This window comes from Ambystoma mexicanum, chromosome 3p (assembly GCF_040938575.1).
Source record: "Ambystoma mexicanum isolate Mex_15411 chromosome 3p, UKY_AmexF1_1, whole genome shotgun sequence".
NCBI lineage: Eukaryota > Metazoa > Chordata > Amphibia > Caudata > Ambystomatidae > Ambystoma > Ambystoma mexicanum.
Window position 1 is genome coordinate 708,651,279 of NC_090925.1, and position 16,944 is coordinate 708,668,222.

Here is a 16,944-nt window from a genome sequence, read left to right on the forward strand (position 1 = left end):
GTTACTGCAGTCGGTAGTCTAAAAAGCCATTTTAAGATTTTTCCTTCTAACTTACTTAATTCATTTAAGAACTTAGTTCCCCATATCTCTGCCGCATATAGCAAACTTGATATTATTTTGCTAGAGTAAAGTAGTAGAATGGTGTTCACAGAAAAACTACCTTGACTCAAGGCTCCAGCTATTTTTGTACATTTCAGTTTGGTCTCTATCCAGTGCGGTTTCCATGAAAGCTTATTGTCCACTAGCACTCCTAGGTATCTATAACATTCAACCACTTCAATCACTGCATTCTTCAACACCCACTTGAACTTATTAGAGCGTGTTTGCTTTGAAGTGACTAAAAATGTCATCACCTTCATTTTCGCTGTTTATAACCAACCCATTGCTGTCAGCAAACTGGACCAGACAATTTAACCTATTTTGTAATCCAACTGGTTTATAGTCTAGCAAGACTAAATCATCAGCATATCCTAACCAGGCTAACTGGATATTGCTGATCTTTACTGCGTCAGCTGCTATCACCATCTCGTTCAGACAGTCAGCTAGATAAAGATTAAATAGTGTGGGTGCTAAACTACAGCCTTGTTTAACGCTGCATACTGTAGGGATTGCCTCCGATAGTCGGCCTTCACCATCCAGTCGGATATTAACAGATGTGTCAGAATATAACAGCTGGATCATGTATAGTAGCCCCGGCGGAATCCCCCATCTAGTTAATTTTAGCCACAATTCCTCTCTCACAGTAGTGTCGAACGCCGCGGTAAAATCAATAAATACTGCATACACCAGAAGTTTTTGCACCTAACATGAGTACTCCACTGCAGACACTAGGTTAATGATATTGTGAATCGTGGAGGATTTGGCACGAAAACCGGGTTGATTGATCGGGAGGATCATTTTTTCAACTATCCACTCATTCAGTTCTTCCAACAATACTTTTGCAAATATTTTTGCAGGTATTTCCAGCATTGCGAGCATTCTATAGTTTTCGGGATCTTTCCACTCTCCCTTTTTATGTATGGGGAGAATGATACTATCTCGCCAGGATTCGGGAATCGTTCCATTTTTACCTATCCATCGGAACAAAATAACAAATGCTTTTGCCCATTCCTCAGGTGCTAGGCGTAGGAGGGCGTTACTGGTCCTGTCCGGGCCAATTGCCCTAGATGTATGTAGTTGATCTATCATTCTTCTTAAGGAATCCTCAGTAAAATTCCCATGCCATATCGACTGGGTTACTTTGTATCCTTCCCCTTCAACTGTGTTCGATCCGATGGTGTTTTTTACATGCATTATCCAATCACTTTCTACCACGCTGTTAATGGGTAAGCTTCTTGTATTAGCCTCATTTATTGCCTTCCACATACCCTGGTGGTTGTTACTCTGGGCATGTGCAGCAATGTTCTGCCATACTTCCTTCACCTTATCTCTTTTATGGCTATGAAGCCATTTCCCATATTTTTTTTTTGGCCATTTTATCTGTGTTGTGGCATCACACTTCTAAGAGTTGACTATAGATTTAGGGCCTCATTACGACCCTGGCGGTAGGGAGTGAAGGGCGGCGTAAAAGGTGCCGAAGCCATTCCCTCCGTACCGCCGCATTACGAGTTCCCCTCGCGGGACACGGTAAGCACGCCTGCGAAATCCAGGCGTGCCTACCGGGTCCCGCGAGGGGTAGAGGGAGCAAACAACGGGCCATCTCGTAATGGCCCGTTGTTTGCTCCCTCTCCCATTCCCATTCAGCCCTATGGGGGCTGAAATGGGAATGGGGAAGGACTGTGTCCGGGTCCTTGGAGGGAGGAATTACCGGGCCTTCCGAACTCGGAATGGCCGGGTAAGTCCTCATTCCGAGGACCCGGACCCCGACGCGATTTCGGCGGCAGCCATGCCGCCAATAGCGGCATGGTTACCACCGAACTCGTAATGAGGGCCTTAATAGATTGTCTAAGTAATCTTTTGGCCTTGTTTATTTCCCAATCATTTGGCGGCACACCAAGTATTTTGCTTTCCATGAGACAGATTCCATCTTTCACTGTTGCTGCAATACTTCCGTTTACAAGTAGAGACTTCTTTAATTTTATTCACCAGATTTTCAAATTTCCAAATTGTATCCTTTAAGACTTCATCAGATGTGTTCTCCAATTGGTCCACAAATGCCTTCAATTCCTTTACTGCAATTACATTAGCTTTTTCTAATTTGGTATGGTTCCAGATTATCCGATTAGCGGCATTTTTGACCGCAATATTGCAGCACAGATGATATTTAGTCTCAACCTTTGGATATTCCAGCATCACATATAGTGGTAGATAGTCACTTTCTTCACGGCAGCCAATCACCATATCAAGTACCTATGGATTAGCCTTTTCATTCACTATAATGTAATCTATCGTAGATAGGCTGCCTCCCCCCACCCGGGTCGCACTCCGTTTGGCATCACCTTTGGTTTTACCATTTAGCATGATTAATTGATGTTTCAATATCAAGTTCCCCCATGGTCTGCCATATATATTCGAGAATCCACTTTTAATAGGACCTGAACCTCTCTCTTGGGATTTATTATCTTCCGGAAGGATAATCCTAGCATTAAAGCCCCAACTATTATAACAGGTAGCTCAGGTTGGCATTCTTTTAATATTTTTTCTATTCTAGCCGGATTGGCTTTGTTATGTATTCCATTAGGCGGGTTATATATGTTTATCACCATTAACCGCGGGAATTGAGGAAGGATGGTATTAACCATCACCACTAACACCATGTCAGTGGACCAGCTGTATTTTTCTCCAGACAATGGGTGTTTCATGGCTTTTAATAACCTGCATTTTGGGCGTCCTCCCTTCCCTTTCACTGCTAAACTTTGTAGGCAGCACCAACTATCAATATCACATGGTTCATATAGCCGTGTTTCCTGTAATGCTAAAATGCAAAAGCTGTGTAGATTAGCTAGCAACCCAGCGCCACTCACTCACTGGCCTCTCACTTCATCTCTAAAACTCAGGACATCCTGTCCTCACTCTCCTCCTATCACCTCCCTCCCTCTCTTCCCGGCTCTTTCTCCGGCCCTTCTGCAGCCACCCCTCCTCCCTCCTTCTCTGCCTTTCCCCTTTTCTCTGCTGACGAGGTTTCCAGACAAGTTCGATCTATGAAAGTCTTGTCTAAACAGGTTCACCCCTGTTCCTCCAAAACTATCAAGGACCACATTGACTCCCTGGCTCCTGCCCTGGCTGACTTTTGCAACCACTCCTTCGCCTCTGGAGTCTTCCCATCCCCCCTTAAGCACTCCCTTGTGCACCCTCTTCTAAAGAAACCCTCTTCCGACCCCTCCTGCACGACTAACTATCGCCCAATCTCCATCACTCCCTTCATGGGCAAGCTCCTGGAGAAACTGGCCATCTCCCAGCTTAACCTCCATGCTGAATCTGTTGGTAGTCTTCATGACCATCAATCTGGCTTCAGAGCTGCCAGAAGCACAAAAACTGCTCTCCTGAACATCCGTGAGGACCTGCTCTCGAACCTCGACTCCAACACTCTGTGTGTTCTCATTCTGCTCGATCTCTCTTCTGCCTTTGACACTGTCAACCATGCCATCCTGCTCAACCGTCTCCGTGATAACCTGGGTATCACTGGTCAGGCTCTGGCGTGGCTGACCTCTTTCCTTTCCAATCGACCCTCCCAGGTCCAACTGGGGTCCTTCCTCTCTGACATCTTTTTCTCTACCTGTGGTGTCCCCCAGGGATCTAATCTCTCTCCCTGGCTTTTCAACCAGTATCTGGCACTCCTTGCCCACCGCATCGCCGCTCTCTGCCCCAACTTTCAGTGCTATGCGGACGATACCCAGTTCATTTTCAGGCTACCCTCGGCCTCCTCCTCTCCTTCCCTCATCTCTGACTGTCTGTCTGCTATCCAGGAATGGTGTGCCGCCAATGACCTCTGCCTTAATGCCAGTAAGACTGAGATTCTACTCATCGGCACACCCACTCCCTCCTTCCCTGCAGCTCTCTGGCCAGCCTCTCTTGGCCCTCTTCCTGCTCCTACCTGCAAGGCAAAAAACCTCAGGGTCATCTTCGACTCCACACTCTTCTTCTCTCCTCATATATCTGACGTCTCTAAGAAGTTACACTACCAGCTGCACCTCCTCAGAGGTATTCTTCCCTTCGTCTCCTTCCCCCAGAAGCTCACTGTCTCCCGAGCCCTGGTCCTCTCGAAGCTGGACTACTGTAACAGCCTCTATCTTAATCTGCCTGCCTCCATTCTCCGCCCTCTGCAACTCATCCAGAACAGGACTGCGAGACTTGTCCTTGGACTCAAGCCCAGGGACCATATCTCTCCAGGACTGAAATCTCTACACTGGCTCCCAGTGGCTGCGAGGATTAAGTTCAAAACCCTCTGCATTGTCCACAAGGCCTTCTGGGGCCTGGGGCCTAAATACCTTCAACTCTCTCTTCCTAAATATCTTCCTTCCCGAGCCCTTCGCTCATCCGTCTCCAACTCCCTCAGGGTCAGCCGCTTCTCGAAGCAACGAGCTGGGGGTAGATCTCTCTCCGCAGCAAGGGTCTCCCTCTGGAACAGCCTTCCTGCCTCCCTGAAACTTGAGGAGAACCATCTCCAGTTCCGGAAGCACCTCAAAACCTTCCTCTTTGCTTCTGCTTTCTCTCTCCCTCTCCCCTGCTAAATTTTTCACTGAAACTGCACTGAATCTGCAACTGGGCCACTCTCTCTGACCTCGGTCCTTGGCCCAGCCACTCTCCACTTGCACTGCCTCCCTGGCAACCCCTGCGCTGCGGGACTGGCTCTGTATCCCTACAGCCCCTCCTCCCAGGCACTTGTCTGCACTTACCTTGCACTTGCCACCAGCTGGCCCTATTATTTATTTTTTATTCTACTTACCCTGTACTGCACTTCCCCCCCCTCCCCTTCCACTTTTCCCTCCCCCGTACCCCTCCACTTGCACGATCTAAATGACACCTGGCCTAGTAGGATCGTTGTCTTTCTTCCCCTTGTTCCCCCTCCCTGCCTCGTCGCGCCTTGAAACACTTGTGTATAGGCGCGTTACAAATGCCATATCATATCATATCACTTTCATAATGCAAGTTGCCACGGGTGTTCCAGGATATCATCATGTCTAATTCATCAGGGCCGTTGATCAAATTGGGATTTAAATTACATCGGTATCCACTGCCAGTAGCCTTCAGTCTTGCCTTCACTTCTAGTTTCAGCTATCTGATCAAGTTTGGGATTTCTTAAACATCTATGTATTTCATTAGCATTTAATGTGTCCTTTGGCCCCGAACTTCCATTAATCCATGCTTTATATTCATTTCCACTAGGCATCCATGAATTTTTTGCTCTGCTATTTTTATTTTTACGTTTCACATCAATTGCTAGCCTCTGATTCTTCACCATATGCATAGATGTTTCAGTACATGTATACCTTAACTTAATAGTTCATGATGACTTAATATGAACTCCAATATTGCATTATCTGCACACCACACATTAGTCGTCACAAGCCTTGGGGTCACTAATTGATCTACAATCTTAAAATCACTCGATCTCACCATCCGCAAGGGAACCAGGTTGGCGCATAGCTCAACAATGCGGTGTCTATTCAGAATTTCTATCGAGTTAGACCTTTTAATTTCTTGAAACTGTAATGCCCTCACAAAATTCTTTGGGTCTTTCATATAGGTAGGTTCATTATCATCGGCCCCTTCTTTGTCTTGAAAATGCACAGAATTGTTTACTAGTGTCTCAGTTTTGTTAGCAATTACGGGCACTTCTGGAAAACTCAGTGATCTACTCCTTGTATACTCCTGAGACCTTTTCGTGAAATAAGATTTTAATCGCTTTCAATACTTTAGTAGTAATCTCATCTATTTTTTTTTTATTCTTCTCCTTTTTGTTCTTAATTGGTACTACCCAATCATCTAATGTGGGGGGGAGGGCTTGTGGCGTGGTTTTGTAACCAGGACCGGTTTATGCAGTTTCGCCATTTTCATATTGGATCTTTTAGGCGTCGAATTCTCAGCTGGAGCATGAATGGCTACTGTGTGTGTGTGTGTACCTTGGAAGTTTGGTTCCTTTGTGAGGTGGATGGGGTTAGGCCTATTCCGCCCCAGTATAGCAACTGTTGTTAGGGGGTGGGGCTGGTTCTGCCACAATGTTGGAATTTGCAAGTTCTCTTACTATACAGCCATTCCTTCTACTTCCCTCTTGTCTATACATTGCTGCTTGTATCAATTTCTTTTTCTGATGTTTCCTAATCTTTTTACCCTTTCTCTGCCTCCCCCAACATCCCTCTGCCTCAGCTTCACTGGCTATTGTATACCCTGCTGAGATGTCACTTTGCAGATTCCCCATAGCCGGGCATGTTAGCCCAGGCACGGGATCTATTAAGTGAGCCTCCGGGTAAGCTACCTCTGTGTTGTTTCCTATTTCTATACAGGTTTTTCGCCCTTTATTAATACTCTTGTGCAACAGAACGGAGTGGACATCCAGCTTCCGTTCTATGGTTTCACATCTCTCTACCAACTCAGTGAGCACTCTTTGTAAGGCTTCCCATAGTTCCTCATTTTTTAGTGGGGCAAAGCTCTCGTTCATACGTGATTGGGTGCTATTGACTGTGATGTTACTCGTGTTCATCTAATTGATCTGTCTTCACCCTAGGTCCTCAGTGTATACTATTCGACTCAATACCGGATCAATGACAACCCTCTCTAGTTTCGCATTTTTAACATTGTCACTGAGTGGGTACTCAGAGAAAACAGACTAGCATAGCACAACTCTCATTATCTTGTTTCTCTCTCCCCATATGGGGCTCACTCAGTTTCAACTCACTCCAACTGGGCATATTGATCACATCTGTTAAATTACAACCCGTGTCCTTTCTCTTACCATTAGGGGGTAGCCCGTTTATTACTGAATTAACAGCATCTTTTCTACCCCAAATTGCAATCTCCCTGCAATCGTTAATGGTGCATAAAGGGCTAGCTGTCTTTACTTCATTCGCAATAATGTCGTCTTTTGAATCCTGCAACATGCAGGAGAGCAGCTTAGTCCCTATGCAAGGCAGTCTCATAGATCTTCTACCAGTTCAGATCTGCAATCATTGTTTTCCATATTACCTTGTGTTTGCACGTTCTATTGGGCCTCTTCATTTTCTCAATCTGGGCCACATCTAATTTGGCTTTACCATTAATGGATCGTAGTTCCATTTAGTTTCAGACTTTAATCCGTTAGAATCCAATTATTTATTAGGTGCTCTACACCACCTTACACCAAATAGTATGGACTCCCGGTTTAACTCTATAAGTTTAGACCCAATTGTAGCACTCACACTTATCTTTACCTTTGCCTCTCAGGGATGGAGATTTCACCCCCACCACTGTTGTGGACTATTGACTTGCAGTCGCACGCCTCGCGCTGCGCACCGTGAACAGTAAACAGTACTTCCAAGTACTTTGCAGTGCGCGCGCAAGGTGTGCTGGCTGCTGGGTATTTATTGTGTCACGTTGCAAGTTAGTGGGCGGGATCTATTCCACCCAGCATGCCTACTAGAAGGGGCACATAATAAAAATAAAAGAGGGACTTAAAAACCATCCATCATAATCCTTCTCTAACATCAAGCGTCATTAGGCAGACAACAAACCCCAGCTTGTTTCCACACCCAGGGTTTAGGGGCAGAGCCTCCCCCAATCTCCTTCACGTTTTTTAGATGAGACTATGTAAATGCTGGGCTAATTACCTTTAAAGGGGCTGGCGTGGTGTTACAGCAAATACACTACTCCTGAAGAGATGCCGACTCCGTTCTCAGCTTGAATCCGAGTCCAAAAAAGACGATGAACGAAGGTCGAGTATACCTTCTCCGCAGTAAACAGTACTTCCAAGTACTTTGCAGTGCGCACGCAAAATGCGCTGACTGCTGGGTATTTATTGTGTCACGTTGCAAGTTAGTGGGCGGGATCTATTACATCCGGCAGGCCAATCATAAAGGGGCCAGTGTCAGTGTGGTGTTACAGCAAATACACTCCTCACGAAGAGACGCCGACTCTGTTCTCAGCTCGAATCCCAGTCCAAAAAGACTATGAACAAAGGTCGAGTATACCTTCTCCGCAGTAAACAGTACTTCCAAGTCTATACTGACAGACTCCCACCTTTTGTTGCTCCTTGGGGCACTGATGATGAGCTCTGGGTTTTCAACTCTCCTGGTGGATTGGCAGGCCGCGCAGGATTCTATGAGGTCTATAACTCGCTGTTGCATGTGGGGACTTCAAGTATGAGGTTGTCTTTACAATTCCTTGGTGCCCACTGTGGGCTAGCTTGAGCGCTCTCTCTTCTAGCGCTGTTGGTAACATAATTCGGTGTCCCTAGCGTAAAACCGCTTCGGGCGCTACGGTAAGTTTGTGGCGGATCCCAAAGATGGCTTGCAGTTTCTCCTGGGCCGATTTTGTGCACCAGGCTGTCATGGCTAGAAAGTTCTTCCAGTTCCGTGACTGGATGGCTTGCGTGGGGTGGGATAAAATGGTGTCTGCCTTGGTCGCTTCAACCACTTCTTGGAGAGTGAGGGCCCGCGGTCGGGCGTATGCAACCACGTGGCATACGTGCTCGTCTGTCTCTGCGGCATGTTGCCTTTTTTGGTCTGTAGCGGGCCGCGGGAAAGATAGTCCACTGGGTTATCTGCTCTGGCCCGATATTCAACTTCGATATTGTAGGGCTGAAGTTGCAGCATCCCCTTTTCAATGTGGGCCAGGGGGTGTGGTGCTTAGCCCTTGAAGATGGGGATGAGGGGTTTATGGTCAGAAAATACCCTACCTTACTTGCACAGGAGATATACTTTGAAATGTCTGCACCCCCAGAGGATTGCTAGGGCCTCCTTTTCAATATGCGCATAATTTTGTTCAGTCTTGGTCAATGCGCAGCTGTCAAACACAATGGGCGTCACATTGCCTTCTTTGTCTATTTGAGTAAGCACGGCTCCTAGGCCCACCGAGCTTGCGTCGACAAGGAGCTCTGTGTTCCTTTCGATATCAAAGAATGCCATTGTCGTGGATGCGGACAGCGAGTCTTCGATCTGTTGGAACGCCTGCTGGTGGAGGGGTGACCATTCCCACTTCTGGTCTTTCTTTGTGAGTTCGCAGAGGGGGCACGGTAGGGTAGCAAGGTCCGGTATGAACCTCGCGCAGTACGTTGCCATGCCCATAAAACTCCTTACCTCGGTGGCAGATTGTGGGACTTTGGTGCTTTCGATGTCATTCAACTTCACTGGATCCGGTGAAACTCTGTTGGATTTGAAAATGTAGCCAAAGAAGCAGAGTTCTTCTTTGCCGAACTCCCATTTCTCTGCGTTCAATGTTAGTCCTGCGTCTTCGAGCCACTGTAATACTGCCGCCAGGCATTCGTGGTGTTCTTTGTTGTTTTTTCCATATACAATGATATCGTCACTGATGTTTGCCGTCCCTTCTAGGCCGTTCAGAACCTTTCGGTTTTCATGCTGAAATACTTCAGCGACTGATGATATCCTGAAGTTCAGGCGTTTGTATCTCCTCAGGCTGAGGTGGGAGGAGAAGGTGGTGACATACCTCAACTCTTTTGCCAGCTTGAGTTGGTGGTATCCCGACCTGAGGTCTAGGTTACTGAATATTGTTGCGACTGTCATGTCGACAATGAGTTCATCAATAGTTGACGTGATATGTCGCTCCCTCCCGATGGCTGCATTTGGGAGCCTCATGTAAATGCAGATTCGCACTGCATTTGGTTGTTTGGGCTTCTGCACTACTACCATGGGAGACACCCACGGGGTTGGCCCTGAGGGTTTCTCTATGATGCCTGCTTTTCTAGTTTCTCGAGTTCCTTTTCCACGGCCTCCCTCATGTGGAAGGGTACCTGGCGATGCCGTACTGCCTTGGGTTCAATGGTGGGGTCAATATGTAATTTGATGGACCTGCCTTTCAGGCAGCCGAGGCCCTGGAACACTTGGCAGTGTTTCTCGACTAGGTTGTTGACCTCTACGTGTTGGATGCTGAAGCCAAAGTGGATCAGCTGCCGTTTTTCTGTTGTTCTGCAGCTTAGGGGAGTCTCACAGCCAATATCGACTACGTAAATCCTTGTCCGGCAGGCAGTGTTGTTGTGCGACAGGTTAGATCTAAATAATCCTTGCACCGGTAGCAGTTTTTTGCAAGCATAGGCGAAGAGTCGTACCTTCCTATCCCGGAGAACCGGCTTTGGGTTGAGCTTGTCGAAAGCGATTGCTGGCATCACGTTGACGGTTGCTCCCGTGTCGATGACAACTTTTATTGGTTTTCCGTCAGAGATGACTGTGCAGGAGGGTCTCTTCTGTTTTTTGGACCTCTGAGGTTCTACCGTCGAGATGAGGTGTACGCGGTGTACTCTCTTGTTTGATTTCTTTCGTCTTTCCTTGCCTTGTTTGTTGGGTGAGGTGCTGTCATTGCTTTCTCTGCTTTCACTAGTGTCTGATGATCTTTGCGCGTGGTCCACAGCTCTTGCTCTTCCTTTCCTGCTTGGCTGGCGGGTGGTTTCCCGAGGGGCAAACTTTCTTCGGCGTTCATGTGGTCGTTGCGGCGCCTGTTCTCTGTCTCCTCCATCTGGCGGATGTAGGCAGACTGCTGTGTAGTGGTTGAGACGGTTGCATTTTTGGCAGGTCGAACCCCACGAAGGGCATGTTTCTCCTGGGCCACCACACCATTCGCAGGCGTTCTCTTGTCCTTGAGGTAGGTGGACTCGAGAGGGGTTTGAGCCTCTGACTCCTTGTTCTCAGTTGCTCTGGCGTCTCTTGATGGCAGCAACTTCCTCGCTTTTCTTTGGATCATCCAGCGGCAAGCGTTGAATCGCGGCCTCGATTACTGCTACCTAGTTGTCTGTGTGTTCACAAAGACGCCCATCTCAAGGATTCGGGATAGTGCTATGTTCTTTTCTGACAGGATGGCTCTCCTCAGCTTTTCCGACGAGAATCCATTTATGATTTTGAGCCGGATAGCGAATTCTTCGTTAGGAATTCGCACCCTACTGCCATCTCCCATAGACGTGCATGGAAATTGTACACTGTTTCACTCTTGCGTTGTCTGGCCATGCAAAAATGGAACCGCTCATAGTCAGGATTGAGGTTGGGTTTAAACTTGTTTGTCAGCGCAGCCTTGGCTGTGTCGTAGTCCTCTGTGCCACCCTTGTTGGGTAGAGTGTTGAAAAGACGTAGTGTCGCCGCTCAGATGTTAAGCAAAAGGAAGGTGCGTTTTCTTCTGTCTCTGATGATCTCCCTGACTTCGAGGTACAACTCGAATTGTTGTAGTCAGAGGCCCCAGCGGATGGCCACACCCATGGCAAATGGGTCAAATGGCGCCATGAGGGTGGTAAGTGCCGGGTCAGGGCGGTATGGGTTGATGCTCCTCCTCTCTGAGGGGCTTGTACCTGCCCTCGATGGGCTCTGATTCGTGCTGGACATGGCTGTGTAGAGGTGTTATTTGGTTTGTGTATGGCTGTGCGCGGGAAATGATAGTTCCTGCCTTCCGGCTGTATGGCCCTCTTAACGGGCGGTGAGAGATGTTTGTGTGCTCCTTTAACTGCACGTGGGGGTGTAGGATGCGGGCTCCTCTTACCTGGTGTAATCCCCAGTGGATGCGGCTGGATTCTCGCTGTATCCGATTTCCTCCTTGTGCTTGGTGCATAGGGCGGACGTAGTGTTGTGCCCCAGGTGTCGGGTGACTGATTCCGCTGCTCGCGGGTGTGAGCGAGATGATGGGATTGTTTAAGAGCATGTAGAACGTTGCTGCTTGGAAGCGGAACCTGCCAGCGTGTGCGATGAAAGCAGGCTGTTGAATTGCTCAATGGAACGTTGGGGGCTTAAATCCGAGGATTACACGCTTCTACGCGAGAATGGAACGTTCAGGCGTGTGCGATGAAAACAGGCCGGTGTTTGTGCTGTAGAATGTTGGGGGGTCTAAAAGAGAGGCTTGCGTGTTCCCGTGTGAGAACGGAACATTTGTATAGGCAGGATGTTGAAGAACGAGTCTCTCACTTGCTGCAAAGTTTTGTGCATGCCACCCTTACCGGCACGCACTAATGTAGAACCGGTCTCCGGTACGTTGGGAGTCGTTGAGCAGCTGTTTGTCGGGTTGGTGAATGTTAAGGATGACTCTTGCGTGTGGGGAAAGCGCCGTCCTTGTCACCAGTGTGATGTGGGGAGACTCCCAATATCTTGTAGGCCTCCCAGGCCTGATGATCGCAGTGCAGAGCAAACAGAATACACAACCACATTGTCTAGTGTGTAACCCCGGACTGGCGCGAAACCGTCAGTTCCGGTGATTCCTTTATTTCCGGCTCCCACCCCCAGAACGTGACCCCGTCTCCCGTGACATCACAATAATGAAAGCGATACAAGGCCTCCGTTTGGCCTTCTCTGTCACATATTGCAAAGGGGCAAATGAACAATCCCCTCCCCAGGGAATGCCAAATCGCCCCCCATGCAGGAGAATTAAATAACTGAACTGTTATGCTGGAAATTCTTACCCAAATGCGTCTGTCTGCAGAAGACACATATCCCCATCTGCTGCACATACATATCCCCATCTGCTGCACATACCAAACCCTCGAACCCCTTCCTTCCCCCCCTCCAACAGGGAGGATAACTGTTCGCTATACTGTCCACCATACATGCCAACATTTCAACCCACCTATGCGGTAGATTACGTCATAAAAACCGGGAGACCAAGATTTTCCCATAGGAATGCATTGGGCAAAGATTAATTTTAGGCGGGAGAAGGTGAAAAATAACATTCTTTTTCACAGAAAAATCGGGAATCTCCCGCCTAAATCGGGAGGGTTGGCATGTATGCTGTCCACTGGTACAGTGGAAGTCCCATTGGTAAGAGAGGAACGCGCTGTGCCCAGCCTCACTCCATAAAACACATCTCCCACAGGAAAATCGCACATCTGCATGAGAAAACCCCAAAACTAACTGAATCCACATGCACTTTAAGTAACTCTCAACCGATGCACATTACAAACCACCAAAATACACAGAAATACCCCCTTCCCAATATTGACGCTCTGCATTAAAGTAATAATCAACATGAGATAACTAAGATTTACCAGAAACCAAACAACTATACAAATGTGCTTTGTAAAGGAGGAGTCGCTCCCGCGACGCCTTGCCCACCCATTTCCCGCTTGTGCAAAAATGATGACGAAGTGAACGTTAAAACCCACGTGATGCCGAGCAGCCCACGTGATAAGGCGAACGTTGACACCCACGTGATGCAGAGCAGCCCAAGTGATGAAGTGGACGTTGAAGCCCACGTGATGCAAAGCAGCCCACGTGATGAAGTGGAGGCGGACCTTGCTACTAATGGGAACTAGACGCTACCCTTTACGAAACGATTATGTCCGCTTTCCAGGCAGCATCAGGTGAGTGAATGTGATCCAGCTCTTGTAGTGAATTTTATATGCATTTCTTTTAGCATCCTTCAACTTAGACGTTCTCACCACTTTGTTGTTATGTTGTTAAGAGGAGCCCTTTTGCAACCTCTAGGAATGGACTTTCAAGCTGTAATTCCTTGTATTGTACTTCTCCATACTTGCCAACATTATATTTGACTAAAAAGATGTAGGATTTTCAAAAAAAAATAATTCGCATGACATCACAGGAAAATACAAAACTTACATTTTTGGCACCATTGAAGCATTCTAAAACACACAACCCATCAAACAGCACAGCATGAAAAGATGTGTAAATGTTAAAAATGTTTAATTCTGAATGGTAAGGTAATGGCAATTCCCTTACACAGAAGGTAATCACACAGAGCTGGTAGGCAACGTTTGACGCTGCTCTCTAGCAGCTGCCTGGGCAGTACATATTTATTCCTGTTGTGTAGGCTGAACACTGAATGACATGGAGACCGATACCCGCCTCAGTCTGATAAGCAGATGCTGTGTGATGGTGTTACACTCTGCCACTTGCCTTCACTGGTGGTTCACCTAAGGGTTGTCCCGGCAAGAGCGCAGGACAGAGTCACGTAGCTGTCAGGTCAGTTGATTGGTCTGAGCTCAAAGTAATCACCTAGCAGCCCACTCACTGTACAGACCGACTAATGTGTCACATGCTTTGTAGTGCAAACTGCCTTAGAGTCACATAAATTACCTGCCGCAGTAGGATCTGTCGCCCATATCTGTAGGTGGTAGGACTGCTCAGAGCTGTCACAAGGTGTGGTGAGGCCCCCTTATGATGTTTTGCACTGGGCCAGCAAACGGAAGAAATCTCACCTTGAGTTTATGTGTGGAGGAACCCAAAGATGCTAACAGTATGTCCTTTCGTGTAGGCATGGGCAAGGGACTGTTGTATTGGTATTAACTCGCTATTGATGGTCGCAGGAGCAAAATGGTTTCAGCACCTGTGCCTCTAATAGTGCCTGGAAAATGCCTAATATGTATGCACAAGCCAAAACTGCTGGCTTTGCCAATGCATGTTTTTAACAGGACTTCAGTGAAGGACACACACAGTGCTTTTGAATCGAGTGGCTGAGGCAGACCCGGTGAACACATTTCATTACACCAGTGGCGTGTTTACAACTCCAAATAAGTCATTACGTCTCAGACCCCTCCTTTGAGAAAAAAACATGCAGGCACTTGGGAGTGCAAAGTTTGATGGTAAGGCTTGATTAAAGCCAGTTCCAAGAGTTCCCATGAGGAGGTATTTTGAGAGGGGAGGTCAGGAACTGGGTTGGAATTTCCATAGGGATTTGCATGGCCATGGCCAGTCAATGGGTGGGCAAGCAACCAAACCACACCTACAAGTTTTGTGTCCCACCTCATATGCCTTTTCTCCCTATTTGTACCCCATGCTGTCATTGGGCGTGAACTTCCCGGATCTAGGATCTGGCAGAAAATATCTCCCCAGATCTCCAAGATGGCTGGCTCTACAATCCTGGTAAATCTCCGTGCACTATACATTTATTTAGAATGCTGTGGTACATTCATTTTTTAAACTATGTCAGGCAAGGATATGAACCGTGGTCTCTAGGGTCAGAAGTGAGACTTTGTGCCACAAGACCACTTGAAGGTCTGAGCAGGACCCCTGTGAAATCCCTTGTCAATGTTGCACTGTACTGGAAATACTGATGTGCATTTTAAGGGGTGCAGATTTTGTACTTTGCTGACAACATTATAAGAAATGGGGCTATTTTCCAGGTGTTCATGATAAATATGATGATGTGCTAAAAGGCAAATGTTTATGGGGGTGACTAAAAATACCTGCCCTACACCCTCCCAATCGGGGATGGCATCGAGGCCTTTCAATCATTTCAAAGGAAAGGAGCCTCATGGGGGCCCCAGCAACTACCCCATATTGGCAGTCAGTAGTCTTTGTAACACAGCAATATATTCCTTTTCTGTTTTCGTTCTGGGGCTTAAAATGTGCTGCATTTCCTGGAACCCTTTCAGCTGTCAAGTCCTATGCAATTTACAGAAGTGTTATCACCTCATTGGGGACTACACATCAGCCACTTGTTGGCAAAGAAGGGTTTAAGGCTCTTGAGTGTGCTTTTAGTGTTTGAGCTCCTTGCTGGATGGCCTTCTTGTGATAATCAGTGACTACTTTATCTTTGGCGCAATTGTAATGTATGCACCACAGCGGTGCCTCAGATTGTTTTTGCTCTAAGTAAGGGGCCCCCGAACCATCATGTTGAAATGGTCCCCAATGCATCTTCAGCCGGGCCTGCTCCCAATCCTCTCCTTGCTGGTCCTGCCCCCTTCCCCTGTGCTGCCACAGTAAAACAAAGTACATTTCTACCACTGTCTGTTCTCCAAAGCAAGCGTTTTGGCTTATTGGTGGCAGTGCCACCTAATATCCCAAACTAAAAATAATTCAATGCCCCCATGCAGACATGCAGTGGCCCGCAGGGCTGCTAAATTTAGGGGTGGGGACTAGCACACACACTTACATACATCACTTTCACCCCTTGCATTCATCCATCAGTCACGCTGCGGGTCACTAAATTTAGTGGTGAGGGTTTGCACACACACTCACATCTAACACTTTCACTCATGCATTCATTCACCAGTCACACAACTCCTTGCAAGCACGCATAAATAAAACCAAACGCAGCACTGACACAAAGATAATCAGCATCATACATGTGCACATTCATACTCGTATGCATACAAATTTAATGTAAATACACATAAAATATATATATATATATATATATACACATTGTATTGAAAATAAAAACTTACCATACCCTTTAAAGGTGCCTGAACACCCACGGGACCCTTCACTCGGAGACATTGAAATGCTGCCTGACAGAGTGGAGGACCTTTCCTGTCAGTCAGTGTGTCCACGTTACGTGTTTCTGCAACATGAACACGCTGACTGACAGGAGAGGAGTCCTCTCTTGTCATTCAGCCTGTCTACGCTGTCTGTGCAATAATGGGAGTCGGCAGAGCTCACTTACTTATGAGCCCTGCTGTCTCCTATTATTATTTTGCTGTTTATTGCGGGCCCAAAAGGCTACGCAACAAACATCAAAATCATTGCAGGGTCTGACAGGAGACAGCACAGTCTCCCATCTGAATAAAGAATATGGGAGGACTGTGCTGCCTTCTACTCGGGAGGGAGCTGCGTGGCCCCTCCCAAGTGCGAGGCCTGGGGCAGTTTGCCCCTCCTGCACCCCCCTCATGACGGCCCTGGGACTGCTTAAAAAGTAGTAGCCTACTGCCTGAATCTGTAGGGTTGGCAAGTATGCTTATCACTTGTTGAAAATTGAAATAAAATATTGTTAAGTACGTGATTTTCGAAACATCTGGTTTTGCAATTACACGGGCAGCCTGTTGTTATTATAGACACAGTAGCTGCTCCGAAGCTCATTTACGGTACGGTACGGTTCAGGCTCTGCAGTGCTCGCAGACGCAGTAACTGCTGTGCAGCTACTACACAGACT

General features: G+C 47.3%; 1 protein-coding gene across 2 annotated transcripts in view; it reads left to right on the forward strand.

Moving 5' to 3' along the window:
• The first annotated feature begins 13,275 nt into the window (after positions 1-13,275).
• Positions 13,276-16,944, forward strand: part of B4GALT7 (beta-1,4-galactosyltransferase 7) — a 253,740-nt gene continuing 250,071 nt past the window's right edge. For both annotated transcript variants that reach the window (XM_069651543.1, XM_069651544.1), the window contains exon 1: positions 13,276-13,414. In XM_069651543.1, coding sequence (XP_069507644.1) covers positions 13,329-13,414 — 86 coding nt within the window. In that variant the 5' untranslated portion in view covers positions 13,276-13,328. The remainder of the gene's footprint in view (positions 13,415-16,944) is intronic.